Genomic DNA, 26567 nt, shown 5'->3' on the forward strand with positions numbered 1-26567 from the left:
GCAAACGAAAGCTTTTGATTTCACCACTGTCGTTTTTTCTCCTCTTCTCCTCCCAGAGTTGGATGTATGCGGAGCCCCAGTCAGAGCGAGGGGACCTGGTCTACCATGAACACAAGCCCTTCGCTAAGCTGCTTCCAGCCGGGGAGGAGCAGCCTGCAGGGGAGAAGGAGAGGGCCAGTGGCGACAACAGCCTGGTGCGGCACGTCAACAACCCGCTAGATATAGCTGTAACACGGCTGGCCGAGCTGGAGAGGAACATCGAGCGAAGGTACCTGAAGAGCCCCTTAAGTACCACCGTTCAGGTCAAACTGGATAATGTGCTGGGTACGGTCACTGTCCCTGCTCCCGCACCATCCCATAATGTTGATGGTGAAGGGTAGGTCCATCCAGATTCCCATTTTGAACACTACTTTGTGCTTCCCTCTGCTTCACTGGAGCCTATTTCGTTATTTTCGGTGTCTTCGGTGCCTGTTTCTTCCTCTTCTCTCGTTGCTACTGTGTGCGTCGTGGTTTTGGTTCCTTTGTGATGTCTCTCACAGTACTGTGTCTGTACTGTGGCTCTGCATGGTGCGTAACACTGGCAATCGTGGTTCTATGTTAGCTCATTGTCTCACTACGGCAGTTTGCACACAGGCCTCCTGAATGGAACTATGAGGCATGTCAGTCACCAGGTGGAGTCTTGTGCAGTATCTGTTAAAACGGGCTGCTCTAACCAAACACTCTTGCACTCGTCTGGCTTTCTGTGCACTGCTGTTGGTTGGTGAGCTTGATTCTTGTCGTTGACTGTTCTATGTGATGATGTGAGTGGCTGGTTCTCTGACCATGGTGCCGTTTCCTGTCTCAGGGGGGAAGAGGGGCTGGCCCCGGGCATGAAGGTGTGGCGCAAGGCCGTGGGCGAGGTCCGCAGCGCTGCCCAGCTGGCTCTCTGCATCCAGCAGCTCCAGAAGTCCATCGCATGGGAGAGATCGATCATGAAAGTGGTACGACTGTCTGTCTGTTATTAATGTCTCCGAGAGCTTCTCTAAAAGGCTTTGAGCTACATTTTCCTCTCGCAAAAGGCCACCTGCACTGTAAACTAACGCACTGTAAATGAAATTATAATCAGATTTTTCTTAAACTTTTTGTCAGGAGGAACTTAAAGTTTAACCAGAGATTTATACTGAACAAAAATATAAACGCAACATGCAGCAATTTCAGAGATTTTGCTGAGTTACAGTTCATATAAGGAAGTCAGTCATTTCAAATAAATAAATTTGGCCCTAATCTATGGATTTCAACTGACTGTGCAGGGGCACAGCCATGGGTGTGCCTGGGAGGGCATAGGCCCACCCACTGGGGAGCCAGGCCCAGCCAATCAGAATTTGTTTTTCCCCGCAAAAGGGCTTTATTACAGACAGATATACACCTCAGACTCCGCTCCAAATTCAAATTCTCTAAAACGATGTTGGAGGCGGCTTATGGTAGAGAAATTAACATTGAATCTCTGGCAACAGCTCTGGTGGACAATCCTGCAGTCAGCATGCCAATTGCATGCTCCCTCAAAACTTGAAACATCTGTGGCATTGTGTTGCGTGACAAAACTGCACATTTTAGTCGCCTTTTATTGTCCCCCAGCACAAGGTGCATCTGTGTAATGTTCATGCTGTTTTATCAGCTTCTTGATATGCCACAACGGTCAGGTGGATGGATTATCTTGACAGGCTCAAATGCTCACTAACACGGATTTTAACAAATTTGTGCACAAAAAAATTAGAGAAATATACTTTTTGAGGGTATGGGAACATTTCTGGGACCTTTTATTTCAGCTCATGAAACATGGGACCAACACTTTACATGTTGCGTTTATATTTCTGGTCAGTATAGTTAGTGCGATACATAAGAGGTATGCCACACACAATGCAATAGCTCTATTTACAGTAACGAAGCTCTGTACTACCAGCAGCCTGTCCTTTATTTCTGTCAAACTTAACATGCCTTTTATTTAAGGAAATCCTGGTGTTATTTAGAATGTGTTAGTTCATAGGACAGTTGGGGTTTTTTGCGAGGGGAAAATGTTGCCCTAAATGTGAAGTATTTCCTCAGAGAGCACCCGGTTTGACAGTGCATGCTGGTGTGTTACTCTGCAGTACTGCCAGTTGTGTCGAAAGGGGGATAATGAGGAACTGCTCTTACTCTGTGATGGCTGTGACAAAGGCTGCCACACGTACTGCCATAAACCCAAGATCACCACAATACCTGACGGTGACTGGTTTTGTCCTGCTTGCATATCGAAGGTACAGTAACTTTAGCCTTCAGTTGCAGGTAGCCCTACTTACAATTCACAGAACAGAGAAAATAGAGGGGCTCCTTAATGTAGGAATTTATGCAACCTCAGGCTTCCAGTGTAAGAAATCTTACCGTAGGCGTTTAAGTACTTCAAAACGAGGTGCCCCCTTCAAAATGCGACGTCTTATCACAAGGGTTTATCCTACTCCCAAAAACTCCTAAACGAAATGGGATAAAAATACACCAAAATCAAAAGTCCAATTCATCCAATTCACAACGAGAAGTGTGATCCTCGGCGAATGCAAGACGCCTCCACTCAGCATATTTTGTGTCATTCAGGCGAGCGGTCAATCCCCCGAGAATAAGAAGCAGCAGAGCCGAGCGGGAGCAGCCGGAGGAGGGAAGAGAAGCACCGAGGTAAAACGGAGCAGGACGCTGTCGTCCGTAGCCAGCGCAGACGTCTCCGAGGACGATGCTGCCAGCACCAGCACTCCAAAGAAATGGAGCAAAGAGCCCAAAAAGAGGAAGAGCCTAGGAGAGGAGAGCCCAGCCACAAACCAGTCCAAACAGGACAGTACTAGTCCTGTCTGTGGGAAGAAGGCTAAGACGGCGACGTCGGCCAGAGACGACGATAAGGATCTGAACTTGTGCAGGTACATTATGACTGGGGGTTCAGCCTTATTATAATACTATTGACCCCCGGAAGTGACACGGGCGACACTTACGCTGGTCCCACATCTGTCTGTGCTCTTGCCGACTCCATTGCCATCATTGTCAAGCGAAACATGACAATTGGTGACAGGGAGTTGGCATGATAGCACAAACAGACTGGCACTCACGCTAACATACACTAGCTGCTGCAGTGTCTGATGCATCCCCGTGCATACTGTAGTTAATGTGAGGGTCATCTCTTGGTTGACTCCACAGGGTGCTACTGGCTGAGCTGGAGGTTCACCAGGATGCCTGGCCCTTCCTGAACCCTGTCAACCCCAAATCTGTCCCCGGCTACAAGAAAGTCATCAGGAAACCCATGGACTTCTCCACTATCCGAGAGAAACTCGTTAACAGCCAGTATGTACCGTACCATTAGCATGAAAAACAATTTGTCTTATTCATTTCATTCTGATACCTGTATTATACGTAAACATTAGGCCATTTGCAAAGATGATGGCTTTCCTTTTCATGCTTTTGTTCACATTGTTTTCCCCCTGCGGGACTGTATCTCAGAAATGTCGTAATTGAAATGCCATGCGTCTCAATTTACAGGTACTTGAACCTGGAGACGTTTATCATCGACGTCAACTTGGTTTTTGATAACTGTGAAAAGTTCAACGAAGATAATTCGGACATTGGGCGAGCAGGACACAACATGAGGAGGTTTTTTGAGAAGAGATGGACTGAGCTGTTAAAACAAACCAACTAGGCTAGTTTGAACTACTTTCTCCTCACTATACTGTATGGGACCAGCAGTAACCACTTTATACTCACAAGCAGGAGTGACAGTATTGGTCTGAAGACTGTCTTCAAGACCTAAGGTTCAAGTCTCTCTGTCAGCAACCAGGGAATCTTCATTCATTTACAACTGTAATGCTACGTGATGTACAGTACAATAATAGTTGTGTAAGAGAAAGGAAATGCGCCCAAAGAGTTTCAGACAAAAGGGGTGGGTGTTTTTAAAGTGCAATACCATTTCCTAGAAGAAGCCACACTGAATCCACCACCATCAGAGCTGTAACTGGGAACAAAAGCTTTCCAACTAACTGTACATATAATATTACAGTGAATGTATTTAATTTTGCCAATTATTTATCAGTGGAAATGTTTTTCATTTTCTAAGAAAAGGAAGAAAAACTGCTTTAAAACAACAACAAAAAATCTTACGGAATGTTTTGCGAACATAAAACAAAAGCCAAGAAAAAAAAATGAATTGTTTACACTGCTCTGTGCCTCCAGGAAGCCACAAGATTCATGACGGTAATACTGTAATGCTGCGTTTCAATGTATGTTTGCATCGCTAACATAACCTAGACAGTGAGGCAACAATGGCACATCTGTAGATACTGTTCATTAATGTTAATATTAAGTCTTGATGGTAAAATGTATGATGTGTACATACAGTACTGTTACAAGACACCGGATATTGTTTATGCCTTAGAATGATTGTAGTGTTTCATTTCAGTCTTAAAGTGATAAATACATGTATATTGCCTGTACCGTATATCCTCTGCAAACACTGTGGTCTCCTCAATCTTGGTAGTGCCTGCCCTCTAAAAAGTTTCTGGAGGATATTATTTCAATCCTTTGGTTTTGTATTCCTTCGTGTGTTTGTGTGTGTGTGTGCGTGTGTGTGTGTGTGTGTGCGTGCGCCAGTATACGAAATGTCAACCCTCGTGGGCCTCGAATTCTGACATCCTATCATCAGTATAGAATGCATTGTGATGCACAGTACCTTTCATAAAAGCATTTATCTCTATTTGCCTTGCCACAGACCCAAGGACACGAGAACATTTTGTAAAAACCAGGGTAGGGGTCAATTCCATGCGATATCAGGAAGTACACTGAAATTCCAATTCTCTTCAATGCTTTTCAACAAAGAAAATTTGGAATTGAAATGGTTTCCTTTCTAAATTGACTGGAATTGAAATGGGATTGATCCCAACCCTGGTAATAACCACTGTTTGGCCTACTGGTGGCATCTTGAGCAGTGTTTTGTACCTGAGTCAGAGTACTTGAAGTTATTTTATTTATGAATATTGTGAGGAAAAGTAGAATTTTTTTGTAGGAGCATTATTTTTCACTAGTGTGTGTGTGGCACGGATCTAATAAAAAGGATCTTTTTCAACTCTGTATTTTGCTTTACTTCATATTTATTTTCTAAGCTACAAACATTTCTGTTAGCAGGACATCTGGGCTTTGTCCTGTATTTGTTTTCCCATTACAAAGCCCAGATGTCCTGCCATATGCTATATTATAGGCTTAAAATGTCAAGGTCATTTTAATGACATTGGACTACTACGTTTGTCTGGAGGGTGGACGGAGGTTAGTCTATATCATATTTGAGAAACATGTCAGTGAATAATGGGACGTCACCTACCTAGGTGACCTACTACTGCACATTAACCTGACAACTCCCAGTGTCACCATGAGTGTTATGCAATCAGCTATGACGTTTCTTGTCGTACACAAGGTATGCTCCACCTGGTTCTAGCAGCATTTGGATGTGGATTAAGGTAAGGTAAGCAACGCTTTCATTTTCAATTATTTGTTTTTAGATTTGGTCATTATAACTATCACTTACACTGAGTGTGCAAAACATTGCTTTTTCCATGACACAATAGACTGACCAGGTGAAAGCTATGATCCCTTATTGATGTCACTTGTTAAATCCACTTCAATCAGTGTAGATAAAGGGGAGGAGACCGGTTAAAGAAGGATTTTTTTTAAAGCCTTGAGACATGGATGGTGTGTGTGCCGTTCAGAGGGTGTATGGGCAAGGCAAAAATAGAAGTGCCTTTGAACGGGGTATGTAAATAGATGCCAGGCGAACCGGTTTGAGTGTGTCAAAAACTGCAACGCTGCTGGGTTTTTCACGCTCAACATCAAGAATGGTCCACCACCGAAAGGACATCCAGCCAACTTGACACAACTGTGAGAAGCATTGGAGTCAACATGGGCCAGCATCCCTGTGGAACACATTGTAGAGTCCAAGCCCTGAAGAATTGAGGCTGTTCTGAGGGCAAAATTATGTGCAACTCAACATTTTAACATCTTGACCATGTTCTGTTATAATATCCACCCGGCACAGCCAGAAGAGGACTGGCCACCCCTCATAGCCTGGTTCCTCTCTAGGTTTCTTCCTAGGTTTTTGGCCTTTCTCAGGAGTTTTTCCTAGGGAGTTTTTCCCAGCCACCGTGCTTCTTTCACATGCATTGCTTGCTGTTTGGGGTTTTAGGCTGGGTTTCTGTACAGCACTTTGAGATTTCAGCTGATGTACGAAGGGCTATATAAATAAATTTGATTTGATTTGATTGGGAAGGTGTTCCTAATGTTTGTGCACTCAGTGTATATATTTTATTAAAGCCCATGAAAGTAATACACTTGACAATTCATAATAATCAAAGATTTGTTTTTCATGAGGTATCACATACACTATGTATGGCATATTGCTGGTGAATCATTCCATATCCAGTGAATATGTATAGGCTACCTACAGCTTTTGAGACCGTTAATGTTTGGATGTTTTGCGCCACCTTGTGTAGCCTGAGGTTATTATATTTTATTTACAGGACGAATACCTATCAACAGTGACAAAATGGTGTCATTACTGTAAACACTCCACGATCTCGTCGATATGAGGTGTATTGGTGCGCGTTCTCCCCTACACTACTAGCGACTTGCTCCGGGGATAAAACCATACGAATATAAAACAGGAATGACTTCTCGGAGCTTCCGTTCTCGCCCCTGTCAGGGCAGGGGTTCACTGCTACAGTTAAAGTGTGTGGCACCTACCTGTTCAGCTGCTCCACAGACGCGACGATTATTTTGGAGTTGGCGACAGGTGAGCTAATGGCAAAATTACAGCATCTTGGCCGCAGGCCCGTCAGGGTGTGCTCGCTGTCTCCCGATTCTGTTTGAATGTTAATCCCCCACCTGCTGTCCGGGAAATCAGATGGAAACGTGGCCCTTTGGGGTTTTCACTTAGGGCATAAACTACTCCCTATGTTGCGTTGCCCTGACGCCCTTGGAGATTTGGTTCTCTAATCTTCATAATAGTAATAAATAAAACATGTAATAAAATAAAACATGTAATAAATAAATTCCAGAAAATTATGTCATGGCTTTAGAAGCTTCTGATTGACTCAAATGATGTCAATTAGCCTATTGGAGGTGTACCTGTGGATGTATTTCAAGGCCTACCTTCAAACTCAGTGCCTCTTTGCTTGACATCATGGGAAAATCAAAGAAATCAGCCAAGACCCCAGATTTTTTTGTTGTTGAGACCTCCACAAGTCTGGGAGCAATTTCCAAACGCCTGAAGGTACCACGTTCACCACGTTCATCTGTACAAACAATACTATAAACACCATGGGACCACGCAGCTGTCATACCGCTCAGGAAGGAGACGAGTTCTGTCTCCTAGAGATGAACGTACTTTGGTGTGAAAAGTGCAAATCAATCCCAGAACAACAGCAAAGGACCTTGTGAAGATGCTGGAGGAAACGGGTACAAAAGTATCTAATTCCACTGTAAAACAAGTCCTATATCGACATAACCTGAAAGGCTGCTCAGCAAGGAAGAAGCCACTGCTCCAAAACCGCCATAAAAAAGCCAGACTACGGTTTGCAACTGCTCATGGGGACAAAGATGGTACTTTTTGGAGAAATGTCTTCTGGTCTGATGAAACAAAAATAGAACTGTTTGGCCATAATGACCATCGTTATGTTTGGAGGAAAAAGGGGGAGGCTTGCAAGCCGAAGAACACCATTCCAACCGTGAAGCACGGGGGTGGCAGCATCATGTTGTGGGGGTGCTTTGCTGCAGCAGGGACTGGTGTACTTCACACAATAGATGGCATCATGAGGCAGGCAAACTATGTGGATATATTGAAGCAACATCCCAAGACATCAGTCAGGAAGTTAAAGCTTGGTCGCAAATGGGTCTTCCAAATGGACAATGACCCCAAGCATACTTCCAAAGTCTTGGCAAAATGGCTTAAGGACAACAATTCAAGGTATTGGAGTGGCCATCACAAAGCCCTGACCTCAATCCAATAGAAAATTTGTGTGCAGAACTGAAAAAGCTTGTGTGAGCAAGGAGGCCTACAAACCTGACTCAGTTACACGAGCTCTGTCAGGAGGAATGGGACAAAATTCACTCAACTTATTGTGGGAAGCTTGTGGAAGGCTACCTGAAACGTTTGACCCAAGTTAAACAATTTAAAGGCAATGCTACCAAATACTAATTGAGTGTCTGTAAACTTCTGATCCACTGGGAATGTGATGAAAGAAATAAAAGCTGAAATAAATCATTCTCTCAACTATTATTCTGACATTTCACGTTCTTAAAATAAAGTGGTGATCCTAACTGACCTAAGACAGGGAATGTTTACTAGGATTAAATGTCAGGAATTGTGAAAAACTGAGTTTAATTTATTTGGCTAAGGTGTATGTAAACTTCCGACTTCAACTGTATGTAATCTTCATAGCAGGTGTAAAATAAACACTTGAATGGAGTCCCCACATCTGGGCTTCAGGGGAAACGGAAGCTAGATTGAAGATACGGTATCCCCGAAAACCGGATGTTTCCGTTTGTACCGACTCCGTATAGGCTATCAAAATTGTACATCATATTCCACTGTTCATCTTCCCAGGTCTGGTGCCGTGACCGAGACCACAGTGATGGCGTGCTGCTTCACTCCTTGTGGGCAGATGTTTGTAACAGGGTGTACCCATCTGGAGATATCAAATTGTGAGATCTGGACATGAAGCAGCTCCATGTGGAGAAGGACGCCAATAACCTGGGGGTGACCTGCTGCCACTGCACCCCAGTTTGACATGGGTAAGATTAAAACATACCTCAGTTAAGCGATCCTCTCCTCAGGGCACCCTTCTCTTCAACACATTGGGATAGTGCCCAGTTGAGGTGTAAAACTGAGAAAAGCCATACATAGGGTGAATCCCAAATGACACCCTATTCCCTATATAGTGTATTACTTTTTACCTGGGTCCAATAGGGTGCCATTTGGCACTCAGCCCTAGTATGGAGAGTTAAAATTCAGACTATAAATTACTTTATTTAGAAAAAAAACCTTTCTCTGGCGCTCCTAGAGCTTCATGGCAGTCTCAGTGGGGACTTGAATAAAGAAATAACCATTTGAAGGTTTTATTATTATAACCAAATGTTCTAACCGCACAGTTATTAATGTCTCACAACTGTTGAAACATTGTTTTACCTTTCATCAATCATAAACATTATCCGTTCCTATTTTCAATGCAAACCATCTAATCCTATAATGGTCAGAGTTGAATTGTAAATATTGCCTAAAATGTATTCTCATAGTTCCCAACACTTCAGAAAGATAAGCACCAGCCTATTATGTTTTCTTCTTCGAAAGTAAACATTATTATTCTGATGGAGAGTCAATGTGCTGGGTTTGTTCCGCTGCGCCTTCACAGATCTCAGTTCAGTGCAGTTTCGATTGGCCTCCTGTGGACAGGACAGTCAACTGAAGATATGGATCGTGTCACAGCATGCTATAGCACGTAGGCTGGTCTGGCTTCTGCTCCGCACACACAGGAATAGATAGCGAGATTGAGTACAGCGTCGTCTGCACAGAATAAAATAATTGCATTAGTGTTTTAGAACAAACCGCATCAGCGCTGCAAAAAAACCCTCATCAATAATAGATTGCTTTCAGACATATCAGATTGAAGACCAGCAAGTATCTTCCCAGTGGGTTTAAGATATATATGTTCCAATTTGAAAATCAATAAATGTATACAAACATTGTTTACAGTTACTCTTCTGTATTTCACACATACTAGTTCGTATAGAATCCAATATCTGGTCTTTGTTTTGGATTGTGATCAGCATCTGATATACAGTATTTTAATGCATCTGCCCATTCCATAACCGTAGCCAACAATCCAATGAACAGCATACAAATGGAAGCAATCGTGCCCTTTTAACAAACCACAAACACTGCCATCGATCAATCAAATGTATTTATAAAGCCCTTTTCACCTCAGCAGTTTGTCACACAGTGCTTATACAGAAACCCAGCCTCAAACCCCAGAGAGCAATGCAGATGTAGAAGCACGGTTGCTAGGAAAAACTCCCTAGAAAGCCTGGAACTTGGGAAGAAACCTTGAGGAACCAGGTTGTGATGGGTGGGCAGTCCTCTTCTGGCTGTGCCAGGTGGATATTATTACATTTACATTTTAGTCATTTAGTAGACGCTCTTATCCAGAGCAACTTACAGTAGTGAATGCATACATTTCATACATTATTTTTTTCTTTTTCGTCCTGGTCCCCTGTGGGAATCGAACCCACAACCCTGGCGTTGAAAACACCATGCTCTACCAACTGAGCCACACGGGACCTATAATAGTACATGGCCATTAAGGCCAGATCGTTCTTCAAGATGTTCAAACGTCCATAGATGACCAGCAGGGCCACAGTGGTTATAGAGAGTGCAACAGGTCAGCACCATGAACTGAACAAATATTAGAATGGGCCTGAATGGCCAGATAGTAGGCCTTGCATTACCTTTTGGAAAGTGGTGTATGGTCTTGTGCTACTTATATAGTGGCTATCGTGTCTCTGTTGCTGTGGTAACAGCAGTTCCTGGGTGAGATGTGCATACTGAGTGGTGTTCCACAGGGATGTGTTGTGGTGCCTTTGTCTTCGGGCAGCAGCACACTAAAGGAAGCACACAGCAGCACAGGGAATGAAACCAGAGAACATTGGCCACTCGTAGGCTGCAGAATGGGCAGTGAATACCAAGGCGCTGTGCCTCACATGGTTACTGTACCACTTTCAGAGGAAATTGTCTTTTGGATGGGAGGAATATTTATAGTCAATTTTTTCGGTTCTCTTTTATGTCAGTAACCTTTCAATTGAACTGGCAATTCTGCTTCCTGGTGTTGATGTGCTATTATTCATGTTTCCTTCCCTTTATTTTCCTGTAGTTTTTTATGTTTTAGAAATATAATTACCTTCTCTTTATTCGCTGTGAATTTTAATAGCCACATGGCCATCACTACTTACTCAGCCTGTATAGGCCAAATTAAAAGCAATTAAAAATAATAAATGACTGATTTTGAATCTTGCCAGGAGGAAAACATTTCATGTAGATCAGATGAATTTGAAAAAGGACAATTGTTTTACCACAGTGCTTGGTTGTCAACCTGCAAATAAATCATTTGGCATAACTGAATTAAAATGCAGTATGTATAGTGTGTAGCCTTCTCCTTAAGGGACAGTACAGCCAGGATTAAATTCAAGGCGCGTTATAGAGCAGTGGACAACTGACAAATGCATTTTATAAAGGTGACAGGCAAAAGTCTCCATACAAACCGTAACATTTATGTATAAAGCACCTTGCATTGAACCCCGGCATCAGTGTTCAGAGTGTTGTTCAGTGGTTTTTATTTATTTAACCTTTATTTAACTAGGGAAATCAGTTGAGAACAAATTCGTATTTACAATGACAGCCTACCAAAAGGCAAAAGGCCTCCTGTGGGGACGGGGGAACTGGTATTTAAAAAGCAACAACACACATCACGACAAGTGAGACAACACTACATAAAGAGAGAACTAAGACAAGAAAACATAAAGGCAGCAACACATGACAACACAGCATAGTAGCAACACAACATGGCAGCAGCACAACATGTTAGCAGCACAAAACAGGGTACAAACATTATTGGGCACAGACAACAGCACAAAGGGCAATAAGGTAGAGACAACAATACATCAGGCGAAGCAGCCACAACTGTCAGTAAGAGTGTCCATGATTGAGTCTTTGAATGAAGAGATTGAGATAAAACTGTCCTGTTTGAGTGTTTGTTGCAGCTCGTTCCAGTCGCTAGCTGCAGCGACCTGAAAATATGAGCGACCCAGGGATGTGTGTGTTTTGGGGACCTTGAACAGAATGTGACTGGCAGAACGGGTGTTGTATGTGGAGGATGAGGGCTGCAGTAGGTATCTCAGATAGGGGGGAGTGAGGCCTAAGAGGGTTTTTATAAATAAGCATCAACCAGTGGGTCTTGCGACGGGTATACAGAGATGACCAGTTTACAGAGGAGTATAGAGTGCAGTGATGTGTCCTTTAAGAAGCATTGGTGGCAAATCTGATGGCCGAATAGTGAATAACATCTAGCCGCTCGAGAGCACTAGAGAAGCACCCTTACCTGCTGAGTGGTTACTGACAGCCTTCTTTAACTTGTTCATCCAGCTGTGGTCGGGGCAGGGATAGTCAGAGGGGGGGTCAGTGAGACAGACAGACAGTCAGACAGACAGTGGGATGTGGGTGGTGAGGTCTTCTCTACAGGAGGTCTTTGTGAGTTATTGATTCCCAGGCTGTGAGATGCAGCTGCACCGCTCTGACTGGCCAGTCAGCCCCTGTGCTCTCCTGTATCTTCTCATATGACGGAGAGCTGCTTGTCTCAGGGGTAAAGCCATCCGTCCTCTCATTACCCAAGCCTTAACCATAACCATAGCTCTGGTCCAGGGTGTTTGTCAGGCTTGCTAATGCTGAGCCTTCACAAACGCCCTGGACTAGAGATACCCTAACCCTAGGCTTCTTGTAGGAATATATACACAGCAATAACAGCACTATAATGTAAGGTGTGACCAAATATTTCTTCAATCCCTATTCAGTTGGAATAAACTGGGTGGTATACTGTAATATATACGTACTTTCTTTTAAATAGTGCTTTTCTCATATTTGACCACTAGGGGGTCTCTACTCTGAAGCCTTACATAGCAGAATTTACCGTTCTCAATAATCTGTTGCTTGTGTTAGTTGGTGAAGTAGAAGTTTGGCTTCATTTCTGTTCTTTCTGTGTTGTGTCTTGTACTGCTGAGCTGTTGGAATGAATAAAAGAAATCACTGTTGTGTTTTGCTTTTTAAACAGATGTATCCATCCACACGCCACTGTTGCTCTGGTACAAATCACAGTCTCTTAACAGTTAGAAATACCAGACGTTATTCATGGTCAGTGTTTGTTTTTCTCCCGTTGTAGAGCAATGGAGTTCTTCTTCACACGTTGAGCCATCATAATAGGTACCAGCCTTGTTACCCCCTGTTGTTTTATAACTCACTGCAACTGTATGTGTCAAACACACTGAATTATTTCCCGCCTTCTCTTAGATTTGTGACAGCCTGTGCCTTCTCTCCAACCCTGCCATGGATGGTCACTGGATCCACGGACAAGACGGTCAACATCTGTCACTGGCAGAGGGCACAACAGAGAGACGTAAAAAGCTCAGTGTTCAACACCATAGTCCCCTCCAAGCTCGTCACCAAGCTTAGGACCCTGGGACTGAACACCTCCCTCTGCAACTGGATCCTGGATTTCATGATGGGCCACCCCCAGGTAGTGAGGGTAGGCAACATCACCTCCGCCACGCTGAACCTCAACACAGGGGCCCCACAGGGGTGTGTGCTTAGTCCTCTCCTGTACTCCCTGATCACCCATGACTGCATGGCCAAGCACGACTCCAACACCATCATCAAGTTTTCTGACGACACGGCGGTGGTAGGCCTGATCACTGGCAACGATGAGACAGCCTACATGGAGGAAGTCAGTGACCTGGCATGGTGCCAAGGAGCTGATCGTGGACTACAGGAAACGGGGGCGAGCACGCCCACATTGACGGGACTGCAGTGGGGTCCAAATCACTAAGGACTTTTTCAATTTTCTTTATTTCACCTTTATTTAACCAGGTAGGCCAGTTGAGAACAAGTTCTCATTTACAACTGCGACCTGGCCAAGATAAAGCAAAGCAGTGCGACACAAACAACAACACAGAGTTACACATGGAATAAACAAGTGTACAGTCAATAACACAATAGAAAAAAAGAAAGTCTATATACAGTGTGTGCAAATGGCGTGATGAGGTAGGCAATAAAAAGGCCATAGTAGCGAAGTAATTACAATTTAGCAAATTAACACTGGAGTGATAGATGTGCAGATGATGATGTGTAAGTAGAAATACTGGTGTGCAAAAGAGCAGAAAAGTAAATAAAAACAATATGGGGATGATGTAGGTAGATTGGATGGGCTATTTACAGATGGGCTATGTACAGCTGCAGCGATCGGTTAGCTGCTCAGATAGCTGATGTTTAAAGTTAGTGAGGGAAATATAAGTCCACGCACTCTTCACGCACTCAGTCGTAAAGAAGGCGCGACAGCACCTCTTCCCTCTCAGGAGGTTGAAAAAGTTTGGCATGGGCTCTCAAATCCTCCAAAAGTTCTACAGCCGCTCCATTGAGAGCATCTTGACTGGCTGCATCACTGCTTGGTATGGCAACAGCAGCTGACTTACTTTCTCGTGTTCTTTTAATTTCTTATTTGTATTTATTGTGTTTTTGTTCTACCTTATGTTATTTTTAGTATTAGAGGTTTAGAGGTTGCAAGAAAGGCATTTCACTGTACTTGTGCACATGTACATTAAAACTTAAAAAAGCACTGCACCAGAATGCAGCTGTGTGTTTTGACATCAGGGCCTGGCTAGACTAGTGTTTACAGAGGGTTTCCTTCTGAGAGTGGACATGTTGACAGAGCACATTCCAAGCTCTCTCTATCGCTCTTTGAACGCAGTCTCCTTTGAAAGTGATTTAGTGTTTTCTGGTGATTTCTAGCTGAATCCAGGAACCCCTCATGTCAAGGTAAGAACACAAAGGAAAATGTTCTTATCATTATACCCAGTGATTGGTGCAAGGGCAAAATTGTGGTATAGATATTGGAGGGGATGAACAATAGAAGGGGTTCGGGGTGGTCCTCCCCCGGACTTTTCAACATTTTAAAACGCATTTCCTGCAATTGTACAGTTTGACATGACTTGTTATGCCTCTCTTGATAGGTATTCAGAGGGGTATTTTGAAAACGCAGTGTAAGCGGAAGGATAAGTGCAAGTCTCCCCCTCCCAATTTCTTTTTGTTTTTAAACAGCTCTGGAAACAATTAAGAGACCAGAGACCACTGCAAAATGATCAGTTTCTCTGGTTTTACTATTCAAAGGTATGTGTTTGGGTAAGATGAACATTTTTGTTTTATTCTATAAACTACTGACAACATTTCTCCCAAATTCCAAATAAAAATATTTATTTGCAGAAAATGACTACTGGTCAAAATAACAAAAAAGATGCAGTGATGTCAGACCTTGAATAATGCAAAGAAAATAAGTTCATATTCATTTTTAAACAACACAATACTAATGTTTTAACTTAGGAAGAGTTCAGAAATCAATATTTGGTGGAATAACCCTGATTTTCAATCACAGCTTTCATGCGTCTTGGCATGCTTTCTACCAGTCTTTCACATTGATATTGGGTGACTTTATGCCAGTCCTGGCGCAAAAATTCAAGCAGCTCGGCTTTGTTTGATGGCTTGTGACCATCCATCTTCCTCTTGATCACATTCCAGAGGTTTTCAATGGGGTTCAGGTCTGGAGATTGGGCTGTCCATGACAGGGTCTTGATCTGGTGGTCCTCCATCCACACCTTGATTGACCTGGCCGTGTGGCATGGAGCATTGTCCTGCTGGAAAAACCAATTACACACATCTTGCCATAGGGCAGAGAGAAAACAGTGCTGTTTTATAGCTCATCTCATGCTATTCTTCACATTTTGCCATGAGGATAAGAGAACATTTTGCAGTAATATTCTGTTAACTCATACCCAAATAATGTTGTTGACTCATCCTATTCTTATATTTGTTTCTAAAGCATCAATTGGATAAAAAAAAACCACTTCTAAAACCCCACCTCAAACTTGTAACGCAAGCAGACTGTTTATAAAATTCTTGCTATTTCCTCATAGAGAATGTCTGGTATACGCCCACACTATTCTGTTGTTGGGGTACACACCCACACCATTCTGTTGTTGGGGTACACCCACACTATTCTGTTGTTGGGGTACACACGCACACCATTCTGTTGTTGGGGTACACACGCACACCATTCTGTTGTTGGGGTACACACGCACACCATTCTGTTGTTGGGGTACACGCCCACACCATTCTGTTGTTGGGGCACACGCCCACACTATTCTGTTGTTGGGGCACACGCCCACACTATTCTGTTGTTGGGGTACACGCCCACACCATTCTGTTGTTGGGGTACACGCCCACACCATTCTGTTGTTGGGGTACACGCCCACACCATTCTGTTGTTGGGGTACACGCCCACACCATTCTGTTGTTGGGGTACACGCCCACACCATTCTGTTGTTGGGGTACACGCCCACACCATTCTGTTGTTGGGGTACACGCCCACACCATTCTGTTGTTGGGGTACACGCCCACACCATTCTGTTGTTGGGGTACACACCCACACTATTCTGTTGTTGGGGTACACACCCACACTATTCTGTTGTTGGGGTACACGCCCACACCATTCTGTTGTTGGGGTACATGCCCACACCATTCTGTTGTTGGGGTACACGCCCACACTATTCTGTTGTTGGGGTACACACCCATACCATTCCAACACAGAAAAGCTGTTGTTTAACATACTTAATAAAACATTTTGGGAAGAAAAACTATTTCACTCATATTGTAATTAATTATAGGTCATATTTCATAGAAATCTGGAAACACTGGACAGTTCTTTTAAAGGTCGACATTGGGCAAAAAGACAAAAATAACTGCTTTAAACTGTATAACTGGTCAATGCACTATCATACCAGGTCATTTAATGCTTAAAAACAAAATTATGATTAAGATATTTGGCTACAGAAGTGCCATTTCTTACCGATCTTACCGAAAACAAGTCCTGTGAAATGACATCAACACATACTGGAGGAGTTACTGACTAGCCACAAGTGGCTAGCTTAGCTAACAAACTAGCTATGTCGGGCGAGGCATGCATGAGAAAATAACACAATGACACATTGATGAACCACCAAAGGCACACTCTCTTTCTGTTTGAAAATTGAGAAAAAGGAGCAGGACCGTTTTTCGTGCCCAGATTTGACAGTTAAAGCTAATTTCCTGAAATTCTACACATTTTGACATTACTTATGACCCACAAAACTATATATTTTTTATTTTAAAGAAATTATTGGGGGGAACATGTCAACATGTCCTGAGTATTGGGGGGAACATGTCCCCCCCATCCCCTGTGGCAACTTAGCCTATGGAATGTAGGGAGGGTCAGGAGCAGCAGCCTCCAGATACTGGGAGTGGGGTGAAGTTGCCCATAGACGCTGATCTTGGGTCAGTTTTGCATTTTCCCTCACTAATGGGGTATGTTGGGAGAAGGGAAGCTGATCCTAGATCTGTACATAGGGGAAAATTCACCCCGGAGCCAGATACTGGGTCAATAAATGGATGAGTGGAGGAGGCAGTACAAATAAATTATGATGTCTTGTAAAGTGAGAGATGGATGATGAAGAGGCCTGTACATGGGAGCCAGTCCAAGAGTGGAACCCCTCCAGATAAAAAAAGAACCCTCTCCAGTCTTGGCACAGCTTCCCTAACCCCCCCAGTCAGCTACAGTATGCTCCAATGATATTTACACTCACCGGACACCCCGTTCACAAAAATAGATTGCACCTACGAACAGTGAGTCACGTGGCTTGCTATATAAAGCAGGCAGACAGGCATCGAGGCATTCAGTTACTGTTCCATTGAATGTTAGGTCACTCATTTTGCCCATTCTAAGTGACTTTGAGGGTGGTATTATTGTCATGCCAGACACACCAGATCCAGTATCTTAAAAACGGCTACCCTCCTGGGCTTTTCACGCACAACAGTGTCTGGGGTTTACCGAGAATGGCGCGACAAACATAAAACATCCAGTCAGCGGCAGTCCTGTCGGCAAAAACAGCTAGTTGATAGGAGAGGTCGAAGGAGTGGCAAAAATCATGCAAGCTAACAGGCGGGCCACAAGCAGACAAATAACGGCGCAGTACAACAGTGGTGTGCAGAACGGCATCTTGGAAAGTACAACTCGTTGATCATTGTCACGGATGGGCTATTGCAGCAGACAACCACACCGGGTTCCACTCCTATCAGCTAAAAACAAGAAGAAGCGGCTCCAGTGGGCAGCTATCATCAACACTGGACAGTTGAGGAGTGGAAAAACGTTGCCTGGTCCAACGAATCTCGGTTCCTGTTGCGTCATGCTGACGGCAGAGTCAGGATTTGGTGTAAGCAGCATGAGTCCATGGCCCCATCCTGCCTGGTGTCAACGGTATAGGCTGGTGGCGTTGGTGTACCGCCGTCCAATCTTCAGCAACTTTGTGATGCCATCGCGTCAGCATGGAACAACATCCATGTGGAACGTTTCCGACTTGTAGAATCCACACCCCAAAGAATTCAGGATGTTTTGGAGGCAAAGGGGGTCCGACCAGGTACTGGACGGGTGTACCTAATAAACTGGTCGGCGAGTCTACATAACCTTCCTAAGAGCCAGTCAGCCACAGAGACGCTGGGTGTGTGTCTCAAATGGCAATCTATTGCCTTTATTGTGTACTATAGGGTGCCATTTGGGATGCTGTGGAGAGAGGAGTTGTTACTGTATAGTACAAGCAAACTTGATAAGAGGGCACTTACTGTTCTGGTATGTTTTGAGTCAAAGTGCTGCTGCTGTTTCACCGTAACATCATTAAGCCTCCCTCCAATTAAGCCTCCGTCCACATGTTTGCTTCTGAGAGTGGAATTCAATGGGGAAGTCAGTGGTGGTGTTATTTTGGCCAGATGGACAAGCAAGCGATAGTGAATAACTAAAAAATAACGGATAGGGAAGAAAAGAGAACGCGATGGAGGGTGAAGGGGAAGGAACGAGAGAGGTGAGGAAAAGCAAATGTGTTAATGAGAAATAACTCCGGTAGTCCCGCTGTTATCATTCAGAGCCTAATAATGGGAAACGTAAAGCACGGTGCTGTGTGGTGTCATTAGCAGGCACTGCGACACAACAGTGTGCATTTTATCTTAGCAAAACATGAGAAATGATAGCCGCTCGCACAATGTCGTGGGAAGGTTGGCTCTGATGAACAGTGTGCCTGCGAAGGCCAGAGAAACACAACATTGTCAAGGGGAGGGAGGCTCTGAGGAAGACTGATAAATATTTCCAGGGCATGCAAATGTGATTACCGTGCTGTTTATAAAAGAGGATGTATATTTGGGTGAACAGGTTAGAAAGTACTAGTCTGTCTTTTATGGCGGCATGCTAGAATTAATGGTAATTTATTATCAGCACAGGAGGGCTTCCTTTTTTGGGAAGTATTTAATTATAATTTTTTTTTCTTCATCAAACAAACACATTGTAGATCATAAAAACATTGAGCATGACATCCAGACATACCCTCCAGCATAACACACATACACAATCTAATACTACTTCAGCATCATATAAGCTACAATACAAAATGGGTTCACAAACGCAGTATTACAATACCACATGGGCATCACCTCCCATTCCCAGAAACGACATGACAAAGATTCTCTTCAAATGTTCATTTCTACCAGTGAATCTAGCAAGCGGTTGTTCATAAAATGCCACTTCCAGCATTGATTCTATCCACTGTTTCAGAATAGCGGTGGCATGGCCTTTCCAACATCTAAGGATCAATCTAGTCGCTGTAATGATACCGACAGTCCAGTGCAAATCCTTCACTTGATACATTAGGTCATTTTGTTCTGCCACCTAATAGACAAATTCTTAGTGAAATTGGGATTGTTGTTCCTGACATTCTCCAAAATATTTCAGAATATCCTTCCAGAAAGGTAGCACTAATGTACATTCCCAATTTGCGTTTAAGAATGTCCCAGTGTCTTGTTGACATTTCTAGCACACATTACCGTCGATCAACCTCGACGTATGAAGCCTTGTTGTAGTCCAACAGAACCTATTTGGTATCTTGTATTGACTGAGCGTCCGCCTGGCTTCCCTTATGTTCCACCCTTAGTCAGCCAAAATCTTTATCAAAAATAAAACAAGTTTTATTTAACTGGGCAAGTCAGTTAACAATTATTATTTATAATACCGGCCAAACCCTAACCACGCTGGGCCAATTGTCCGCCGCCCTATGGGACTTCCGATCACGGCCGGTTGTGATACAGCCCGGGATCAAACCAGGGTCTGTAGTGACGCGTCTAGCACTGCGATGCAGTGCCTTAGACCGCTGCACCACTTGGGAGCAAACAAGGGATCATCCTCAATTTCACATTTAAGATCAGTTTGCCATATTGTCCTAAGGTTTATACAGTCTTTACTGTGCAAATGACAAAATATTGAGTTAACAAATGGCTGTTTTATGTTTGGGTTTATTCCAAATATTCCACTATTGGATTCTTTCCTGGATTTAATTGACAGCTGGTTAACAGACATTCTCTCAATTGTAAATATTTCCAGAAATGTCCCTTGTCTTCCATATCTTTTTGGACAAAATCTGAGTATGACCATTGTATAGATCACCTAGTGTGAATTCCTTTCATTAGCCATTGTTTCCAGTAAACAGATTTCTTCCATATCCGTACACCTGGATTACGACACAGTGAATATCTTTGTTTTAGATGCAAAATTCCACATATCTTATGTACTGTACTGTTCTCCATATCTATTTTGAGTGTAACAAAATTGAATTGGGAGTTTCAACAAGCCTTTCCCCAGAAATATTATGTGACATAATATCAACAAGGTTGAAAGGATACCTTTGTACCCGTTCTATTATGATCCAGTCTATGATCCAGTCTATGATCCAGTCTAAGCCAGCATCCTCTTTACACCAATGCTTTTCCAATTAGCCATTTCAAATGATAAATGACACAATTTATCATCTGGTGAAGCCAGGCCTTGTCTATCCCTTGGTGAAAACATCTTCATATTGAGGGAGGGCCTTCTTTCTGTGGAATGTGTGGGAAGTGTTTGTAGGAATCTGATAAGTAGTATTGCAGGAAACAGCGGGAGTGCACGTGGGAAGGCCCGTCCTCCCTTCCTGTGTTTGTGCGTGTTCCCCAGGAACAGGAAGGAAGCTGTCAGGACCAGGTCACTCAAGGCTGCTGGTGAGCGATTGGCCCGAGGACATCTCAGCCTGGCTGAGTGAGGAGAGCATGGAGGAGCTGGTCACCACCTTCACAGCCAACAACATCGACGGCCCCGTCTTTGATGTGTTTCGCAACATTCCATTCATTCCCTTCCAGCCATTACTATGAGCCCGTCCTCCGATTTTTAAAGTGCCACCAGCCACCACTGCATGCCACTCAGAACACGCAGATCTCAGGCATGTCTGACCTGGAGTGGACCCATGGGATTTACTGAATTATGCTTTTACAGTGCTTTTCTATTGGAATGGAATGCATGCCACAGAGGCTTTTATCTGAGTTCTAATCTTCCCACAATGCTCCCAAAATACATCTGTAAATCTGCTTTAAGGCTGCCAAGCTGTGACTTTCCTACCTCCAACGCGTCCCATCGGCTATTACTTGCTTATATAATTTACTTGTGACAATTTCATCAAATGACTGGATAATCCCTCCGAAAAATTTGATTTGTGGATTTGGACAGAATTAGCTGGTTCATGCTATTACCTCAACCATGCTTGCTAGGTCGAAAAGTATGGGTTTGTTCTGTGTCTTCACTGTGATATGATTGCAATAGATTGAGATACTGTCATGCAGACTATAGTTTTGGGAAACAGTCTGCATCATTACAAATGACATCAGGACTAAGGAGACAATACGTCTCTAAAAACACACTGTCCTTTCCGCTGTGCATACCGTATGATTGGCTGAAGATGCTGTTTGTGGATACACACTGAAATAAATGAGATTCTCACCACGCTCCTTCATGAAATATTCATGAACAAAAAAAAGTTCTTCACAGACATCGTTCACCAGATCTCTGTTGCGGCTTAGGGGAGGCTTCTCTGGTACAACAACCCACCGTCTACAGCTAACACCAGTCTGCCACATTCCAGTTGACGGTGCTTTGCCGGTGTAGTCTTGGTACAGTGATTGGCAACTGTGGGGGTTAGTAAATAGCCAATAGTGTTTCTTTTCGCAAACAATCGTGAATGTCATCTCATTTGCGGCAATGCAGGCACAAAGAAAGAAACATATTGCACGTAGATGTGTATTCTCTTATCCACATTAGTAAATTGAATGACTAATGGGTTCAGCAAGTCATTGAAAGAAGACATTTTGATTGGCTACTGTCCCCACTGGGGTTTCAACCATTTGTGATTGCAGTGCCCTATCTATAGTGCTGTATCTGTACTGGGTTTCTTCCAATCACATCGTTTCTCAAGGGGGGGGGGGGCTTCTGCATGATTGCAGGTGAGGGCTAGTTAATTAAATCTATCAAAACGCTGAAGTCATCATAGCCTCGTGCCATAAGCTCAGTGACGTGTGGCACGTGGCGTGGTTTCTTTCTTTCCCTCCACCAACACAGCCGCCTGTCTGTTCCTTACCTCAGCTCTGATGTGTTGTTTGTGTAAAGGACCCGTTTCCCTTGAGCGCTGAGGCACTAGGCAACTTAACCTTGATTAACAAACAGAGCATTCCATATGTAGGACCAGGACTTCCACAGGAAGAGGTCTGATTGTGGAGCTGATCATTCCTTGGTTTACATCCTGGTCCCTGCAGAATGACCTGACAATGAGACTGTCTACTGTCTAAACATAGGCCTTCCCTGAATCATCCACACTGCAGCCATGGACACTATCTGTAGGAGGCAGGTGTCACTGTGGCTGGGACTCTCATAAAGGTGGCCTATTGGCACCTGCTGTTGACATACTGGTACCCACCTCAAATCTTTGGCCCTGGAGATGATGCACTATTCAAACCCATTCCATTGTGGGACTGTAGGCTTTAGGAGTGAAAATGCGATTGAGCAGCAGTTGCTTCGCCGTGTGCCAAGTGATAGCGCACATCTTCCTGGTAACTGGCTCTCTAACCGCGGAACGTTCCAACACTTATGACAGATCCAAGAAATCCTCAGGAGATATATTCAGTCACCTGCTGCTTTTGAAAAGCAGAGCTTTAAAACCATCTACAGGCTGTGAGTCATCAGTCTCCTTCCCGCTGTTTCTGTGAAGACGGAGGACGGGGAGTCCCAGTCAGATGTATGAATGTGTATCTTATCTGGGAAACCCAGCAGTAAGGAGACACGTTTTATTGCGCAGTAGATGCAGTCACCTCCGTGACATTGGGCTTCCTAGCACAAATAACGAGGGCCTGTCTATGGAAGCACTGCCATTAGAGTGGCTCAGAATGGCTTTTCCATTCATAAATGTCCACACACACGATGCGTTCTGTTCTAGTAAAATGTACTATTATGGTAGGGGTACATTTCCCTAAAGCTGCCTCTAACTCCAAATGACTCGGGATGGTTTTACCACAAATAGGGGCTCCATTCACTCCGTATCTCGGAAGTTCAGCGTCAGAGCGTGATTGAAATTAGAAGGCAAGACTGCATTCATTGTAAACGCTGCACATGCTGGCTCACTGGGAAATGACTATCCCTATTGCACGATCTGTAATGCTTCAGCGATACAGATTGAACAGTGTCTTATAATGTTGTTTTGCTGCAGTCTGTGGGTCTGAGGAAGGTGGAGGCTCTGAAAGCAGCGTTGACGGGACCAGGTGCTCCAGATGAGTTCCTCTGTCCCATCACCAGAGAGGTGTTGAAGGACCCTGTCATCGCTGCAGGTGAGGGAAAGGGCATAAACCCATCTGTGCCGCATATACATGTCCTTGTTCATCAATGCTAATGTGGCCTATTTATTTTAGCACTTGTAACCTGCTCCAATTATTATACTGTACATAGCCTATAAAAGTAATTATGTCAATGTCTGATGTATAAAATGTGTGTCTAAAATCAACAGATGGATATTCCTATGAGAACGAGACCGTTGAGAGTTGGATCAGCGCTAAGACCGCCCCAGTCCCATGACCAACCTACCTTACCAACCATTTTGGTCACGCCCAACAGGAGCCTGAAGACCGCTATTGGCCGTTGGACTGCCAGATAGTAATGGTCTGAAGACTGCTATTGGCTGTTGTAAATCCACTCAGTAATGGTCTGAAGATGACTATTGGCCGTTGGAAATCCACTCAGTAATAGATTAGTGCACATGAGTAATGCCTTTATCTGAAGAGCCCACATTTCAGAATCAAGCCAAATTTGTACAATGTGATTACTGACAATCGGTTCATTGCACAGTTCTATACTATTGATTAAATTACAGTGATTATCCACGAATGAGTCGTGTGATGTCGTGTGCATAACTTTACATAATGTGCAATGGGATTTTGTTGGAATAAACTAAACTGGAGTCTGAATGGTCTGCTTAATGTATATCAGAGGAGCAAGTGAATTTCAGTTAAAAAGCTATCATTTTTAGATAAAACTGTACTAAATATACTGAACAAAAATATAATCTCAACATGTGAAGTGTTGGTCCCACGTTTCATAAGCTGAAATAAAAGATACGCACAAAAAGCTTTTCTCTCAAATTTTGTGCACAAATTTGTTTACATCCCTGTTAGTAAACATTTCTCCTTTGCAAAGATAATCAATCCGGCTGACAGTTGTGGCATATCAAAAAGCTGATTAAACAGTATTATCATTACACAGGTGCTGGGGACAATAACATGTTACTCTAAAATGTGCACTTTTGTCACACAACCTAATGCTACATATGTCTCAAGTTTTGAGGGAGCGTGCAAATGGCATGCTGACTGCACAAATGTCCACCAGAGCTATTGGCAGATAATTTAATGTTAATTTCTCTACCATAAGCCGCCTCCAACGTTGTTTTAGAGAATTTGGCAGTACATCCAACCGGCCTCACAACCGCAGACCACGTGCAACCACGCCAGCCCAGGACCTCCACATCCGGCTTCTTCACCTGCGGGATTGTCTGAGACCAGCCACCCGGACTGCTGATGAAACTGTGGAGTATTTCTCTCTGTAATAAAACCCTTTTGTGGGGAAAACCTCATTCTGATTGGCCCAGTGGGTGGGCCAATGCCCTCCCAGGCCCACCCATGACTGCGCCCCTGCCCAGTCATCTGAAATCGATATACTAGGGCCTAATTAATTTATTTGAATTGACTGATTTCTTTATATGAACTGTAACTCAGTCAAATCTTTGAAATTGATGCATGTTGCGTTTATATTTTTGAACAGTATATATTCACATCACCAAATAATTGATTAAAACACACTGTTTTGCAATGAATGTCTACAGTAGCCTCAAAGACACTTTTTAGGGTAGCACCATGGTGTAGCTGGAGGACAGCTAGCTTCCGTCCTCCTCTGGGTACAATGACTTTAATACAAAACCGAGGAGGCTCATGGTTCTCACCCCCATCCATAGACTTACACAGTAATTATGACAATTTCTAGAGGACGACCTCCAACCTATCAGAGCTCTTGCAGCATGAACTGACATTTTGTCCACCCAATCAAAGGATCAGAGAATTAATCTAGTACTGAAAGCATAAGCTACAGCTAGTTAGCACTGCAGTGCATAAAATTTGGTGAGTAGTTGACTCAAAGAGAGAGAGAGAGACAATAGTTGGACAGTTTTTAACAAATACATTTCTTCAAAAATGAAGGAGAAGCAAGAGCAAGAGGGAGAGAGAGAGCTAACTATGTTTCCTAGTATTTTTTTCACTTTCACTTACTTAGCTAGTTTAGCCTACTCAAACACCCATCTTAAACAGAGAGGGATGCTATGTTGGCTATCCAACACTGGAACTCTTCCAAGTCGAGATAAGCTTTTGGTTTTATACATTTTTTGCTACCGAGGGCAGCCGGTGTAACTGCTAAAGTGCTTGCTGACTGTACTGCATGATTGTAGCGGGTTTACTATCTAATAATATCTGTTAGTTATATTAACTATGTTGCCTTTGACGTTAGATAATATGGTGAGAACGATGAAAGCTGTGTGTAGCGGTTAGCAGTTATGATATGAAGGTTTGGCTTGGAAAGGTTTTTTCGCCTGGTAACAGACAGCTGATGTGCTGTGCACTGAAGTCAACAACCGAAGTGAAAATGTGAGAGGAAAAGAGTGCTTAGATGTGAGAACACATTGCAACGAGCAATGGAAACTCTTATTTGCAACTGTTTGACTAATAATTACACCCTAGATCAGCTAGATTCAGGCAAGAGTGTGCAAGGCGGTATTGAATGTGTCACACTGTCACCTTGATTACTAAAAATGATCTTGACCCGTGCACCTTGTAAACTTTCATTAATAGCCTAGGTTGTAGCAACCTCATGATAGGTATAGGGAATATGTGAGTATCATATAGTAGCCTAAACCTATCAATGATACATTGAACTGGGTGAATGGAATATGAATGACAGTCATCCAATATGCTGTAATAGACATAAGGCCATGCTCATACATTTTTTTATCGTCCTCCCTCATCTTAAACGGCACCGGCCGCCACTGATGTACTGTATATGCAGTATAAACAGGTTGTTCTAAAATGTATTGTCAAACTTAGCTCTGGTCCAAGTTGTTAATGTGCATTCAAACGCGCACTAACGTCCTGGACCAGAGCTATGTCGAACTGTGCCCCTTCTTTTCCCTGCCACAATGAGAGCCAGAAGGCC

General features: G+C 43.5%; 2 protein-coding genes, 1 non-coding gene and 1 pseudogene across 16 annotated transcripts in view; 3 read left to right on the plus strand and 1 right to left on the minus strand.

The window, feature by feature from the left end:
- Nucleotides 1–5112, plus strand: part of LOC115156073 (bromodomain adjacent to zinc finger domain protein 2B) — an 88820-nt gene extending 83708 nt beyond the window's left edge. For 10 of the 14 annotated variants that reach the window (XM_029703312.1, XM_029703311.1, XM_029703313.1 and 7 more), the window contains 6 exons: nt 57–376; nt 845–980; nt 2127–2273; nt 2605–2918; nt 3193–3336; nt 3532–5112. In XM_029703312.1, coding sequence (XP_029559172.1) covers nt 57–376; nt 845–980; nt 2127–2273; nt 2605–2918; nt 3193–3336; nt 3532–3688 — 1218 coding nt within the window. In that variant the 3' untranslated portion in view covers nt 3689–5112. The remainder of the gene's footprint in view (nt 1–56; nt 377–844; nt 981–2126; nt 2274–2604; nt 2919–3192; nt 3337–3531) is intronic. The other 4 variants (XM_029703322.1, XM_029703325.1, XM_029703324.1 and 1 more) reach the window with 2 other exon arrangements.
- A 316-nt stretch (nt 5113–5428) lies between these two features.
- LOC115156374 (WD repeat, SAM and U-box domain-containing protein 1-like) lies at nt 5429–8905 on the plus strand (annotated as a pseudogene).
- A 1387-nt stretch (nt 8906–10292) lies between these two features.
- Nucleotides 10293–10366, minus strand: trnae-uuc (transfer RNA glutamic acid (anticodon UUC)). Its single transcript has one exon. It is a non-coding gene; the product is annotated as a tRNA-Glu (tRNA).
- Nucleotides 10367–18963: 8597 nt separating this feature from the next.
- LOC115156375 (WD repeat, SAM and U-box domain-containing protein 1-like) lies at nt 18964–24280 on the plus strand. The gene is given in 6 exon segments (XM_029703847.1): nt 18964–18976; nt 20958–21106; nt 23530–23647; nt 23824–23871; nt 23874–23897; nt 23900–24280. Coding segments are annotated over 6 exon segments (423 nt in total). The 3' UTR covers nt 23971–24280.
- The last annotated feature ends 2287 nt before the right edge of the window (nt 24281–26567 follow it).

The sequence above is a fragment of the Salmo trutta genome, chromosome 20 (assembly GCF_901001165.1).
Source record: "Salmo trutta chromosome 20, fSalTru1.1, whole genome shotgun sequence".
Lineage (NCBI taxonomy): Eukaryota > Metazoa > Chordata > Actinopteri > Salmoniformes > Salmonidae > Salmo > Salmo trutta.